At 41.4% G+C, this 3,886-nt stretch overlaps 1 protein-coding gene across 2 annotated transcripts in view; it reads left to right on the top strand.

The window, feature by feature from the left end:
- The window catches only part of TRIT1 (tRNA isopentenyltransferase 1), a 48,209-nt gene that overhangs the window by 24,358 nt on the left and 19,965 nt on the right, over nucleotides 1-3,886 (top strand). For both annotated transcript variants that reach the window (XM_012810898.2, XM_023518685.1), the window contains exon 2: nucleotides 3,375-3,515. In XM_012810898.2, coding sequence (XP_012666352.1) covers nucleotides 3,375-3,515 — 141 coding nt within the window. The remainder of the gene's footprint in view (nucleotides 1-3,374; nucleotides 3,516-3,886) is intronic.

Raw genomic sequence — 3,886 nt, forward strand, 5'->3', positions numbered from 1 at the left:
TGCAGCCGTCATTGTTGTTTGGTGGGTCCGGGCTGGGGATTCGAACCCGCCACCTTAGGTGTATGTGGCTGGCGCCCTAGCCGGTTGAGCTATAGATGCCGAGCCTATTATCAGATATCTTAATGTCACCCATATTTTTTGTCTCATTTCTTTTCTTTCTTTCTTTTTTTTTTTTTTGAGACAGAGTGTCATTTTATTGCCCTTGGTAGAGTGCAGTGGCATCACAGCTCACAACAACCTCAAACTCTTGGGCTTAAGCAATTCTCTTGCCTCAGCCTCCTGAGTAGCTGGGACTACAGGTGCTTGGCTATTTTTGTTGTTGTCATTGTTGTTTAGCAGGCCCAGGCTGGGTTTGAACCCACCGAGCATGATGCATATGGCTGGCACACTAACCCCTGAGTTATGGGCACCAAGCCAGGAAGATTTCTTGAGCCCAGGAATTTAACTTTGTTGTGAGCTATGATCATACCACTGTATTCCAACCCACAAAGCGAGATCCTCTTTCCTTTAAAAAAAAAAAAAAAAAAAAGGATTTGGGGCCTGTAGCTTAGTGAATAGGGCACCGACCACATACATCAAAGGTAGCAGGTTCCAGCCCAGCCCGGGCCTGTTAAATAACAGTGACAACTGCAACAAAAAAATAGTTGGGTGTTGTGGTGGATGCCTGTAGTCCCAGCTACTTAGGAGGCTAAGGCAAGAGAATTGCTTGAGCCCAAGATTTGGAGGTTGCTGTGAGTTGTAATGCCACTGCACTGTACCCAGGGCTACATAGTGAGACTTTGTCTCAAAAAAAAGAAAAAGAAGAAGATAAACCAAAAGGTAAATCACAGGATAAAATTTTATGTAGGCTTCTTGGGCCTCTGATAGAATACAGAATGGCTGGTAGAGATACTTATGTTTTGGCTTTTTCTGAAGTCTGAGTAATTATACATTTGCAGCTGTGCATTTAACACTGATTAACTTTAATTAACATTAATCTCAGTATAATAAAATGAGAATCCTTTTTACTGTAACGTACTTGTCAATATTCAGAAATCCTCTACTGGCAAAATCAAGTTGTTGCCATGTGAACTCTAACATTGGATCACTTGGAATTCTACTCTGTTACAAGCCCACCAAGGGCTTTGTGAAATTCGAGGGTTTGAGGAACAAACAGTTATTAACTTTCTTCCCCTATTTAGTTTTCTTACTTTGCACAGTGGAAGACCCCTGTGTATGCCCCTATATAATGGCAGTAGGAATTTTTTTTTTTTTTTTTTGAAATAGAGTCTCATTCTGGCACCTCTGGGTAGTGTGCTGTGGCATCATAGCTCACAGCACCCTCCAGCTCTTGGGCTCAAGCGATCGTCTTGCCTCAGGTTTTCTATCATTATTATTATTATATATATATTTTTTCAGTAGAGACAGGGGTCTTGCTCTTGCTTAGGCTGGTCTCAAACCCCTAAGCTCAAGCAATCTACCCACCTTGGCCTTCTAGAGTGCCAGGATTACAGATGTGAGCCATGCTGGTAGTAGGATTCTTGTTCAATATACATACAACAGATTATCCTATGATTTACTATTCCACCTTTTCAGGTGTAAGAATGCAAGTCTCCTGTCAGGCACGGATTAAATGAACTAACAGGGCAGAGCTAGTACTTTCCCTGTGGCTCTGTTTATTTTTTTCTGCATGCTATTTTACTGTTTAATAATTTTATTTACTTGAAGATAGCGTCTCTCCTTGCTGGGTAGATAATCTCAGTCACTAAGAGCACAGAGGCTTCAGAGTGTTAAGCAGTGACACTAAAATTATTTCCCCTTGTGTTATTGTGAGAGTAGTTGGCAGTAATTTGGGTAGTAAAATAATGACCCTTATGTGGCACTTAACAGTCTGCAGGTAAAAACTAAGTACTTTTTACATGTAGTAACTAATTTAATCCTCATAATAGCCGTATGAGTTCAATTTTTTTTTTTTCCAGTTTTTTTGGCTGGGGTCAGGTTTGAACCCTCCACCTCCGGTATATGGGACCGGCACCCTACTCCTTTGAGCCACAGGCACCGCCTGAGTTGGATGTTATTATCCCCATTTTACTGATGAAGTATTGAGGCACAAAGAGGTTAGTAACTGACTACTCCCAAGTATAAGGAACCAGTAAATGGCAGAGCTAGGAACTGATCTGAGGCAGCCTGGCGCCAGGGTCCGTCCTCCTAACCATTACACTACACTGTACTTATTTGACACCCATATAAGTAAAAGGGAAATGGGAGATAAAAATGCTTTTAACATCTTTGTGGGTGTTACAGAACTTATTATTTGTTCATTCAGTGCTTCTGTAGACTCAGTGATTACAGGGAGAACATTTAATCTCAGAGCATTCATCCTTGTTTTCAAACTAGTATTTTCAGATCTGTTCTCCATCTGAGACCTTGCATTTAGAAGAAATGCACATGAACTTTTTGAATTTGCAGATCAAGAGCTTACAGACAGGATATTGCCTTTGAGTATTTAGACTGTACATGCTGACCCCCTGAAGCAGTAATTTGGATAGATCACAATGTTTCTACCTGAGTACAGTAGTATTAGGGGTTGTGACTTCAGAGTGTGTATGTGTACATTTTATAAGTATCTTTGTAGTTAGGCCACTTCTCCACAAACAAACCCATCTTATACAAATTCTGAAAACCTTTTACAGCCATTTAAATCTAAGAAATAGCTAAACATCTTGAAGTAGAACTATGAACAGCAAACCTTTCTGGAGACTTGGATAAATATAATAGAATAAATTTAAAAATCTGCCCATTTTTAAATGCATAAAGTTCAAGCCTAAAGAACCTCCTTTTAATCTTGCAAAATTAGTTCTCACTTGGGCATGGGTTTACATACCCTTCTTATCTTAAGTCTGGGCTACTATTTGATAAGAAAACCAATCTTCTGTTTTCTTCTTTCTTCATCTTGGGTTTTGTAGATCTGGCGGTGTTTTCTGTTACAACACATCTTCTGGGTGTCATCTGTGGCTCAGTGGGCAGGGCATCAGCCCCATATACTGAGGGTGGCAGGTTCAAACCCAGCCCCGGCCAAACTGCAACAAAAAAATAGCCAGGCGTTGTGGCGGGCACCTGTAGTCCCAGCTACTTGGGAAGCTGAGACAAGGGAATAGCCTAAGCCCAGGAGTTGGAGGTTGCTGTGAGCTGTGACGCCACAACACTACCGTGGGCGATAAAGTGAGACCCTGTCTCTACAAAAAAAAAAAAAAAAAAAGAATACATTTTCCATGGTGCTTTGGATCAGTTAAGTATTTGTCTAGAGGGAGAAATAGATCACCATTTCCACCCATCAGAGGTGCATTTTATGGAAGCATATGATGGCTTTCTCATGTTCATTTTCTTTCCTCAAGATCTATGAAGGCCTTGACATCATCACCAACAAGGTTTCTGCCCAAGAACAGAGAATCTGCCGGCATCACATGATCAGCTTTGTGGATCCTCTTGTGACCAACTACACAGTGGTGGACTTCAGGAACAAAGCAACTTCTCTGATATCCTTAAAGTTAGCAGCTAGACTTGGTAGCCACAAAGAAGTTTCCTTTTAGTGGCAATTCTTTTGAGTACTCAAGACCTAACTACCAATAGGTAGCAGTCTCATCAGACTATGGATTAAAACAGTGGTCCTCAAACTTTTTAAACAGCGTGCCAGTTCAATGTCCCTCAGACCGTTGGAGGGCTGGACTGCGGCCCTGAGATGAGTCAGCTGCTAAGCAGGACAGGCAGCAGCAGCAAAAATACCCGGCGGGCCAGATAAATACCCTGTGGTCCTAGGTGGGCCACAGTTTGAGGATGACTGGATTAAAAGATATAGTGCCCTTGCAACTCAAATTCTTTTCTTTTCTTTTTTTTTTTTTTTTGAGAC

This window comes from Otolemur garnettii, unplaced genomic scaffold (assembly GCF_000181295.1).
Source record: "Otolemur garnettii isolate 467f Iridium unplaced genomic scaffold, OtoGar3 scaffold00144, whole genome shotgun sequence".
Lineage (NCBI taxonomy): Eukaryota > Metazoa > Chordata > Mammalia > Primates > Galagidae > Otolemur > Otolemur garnettii.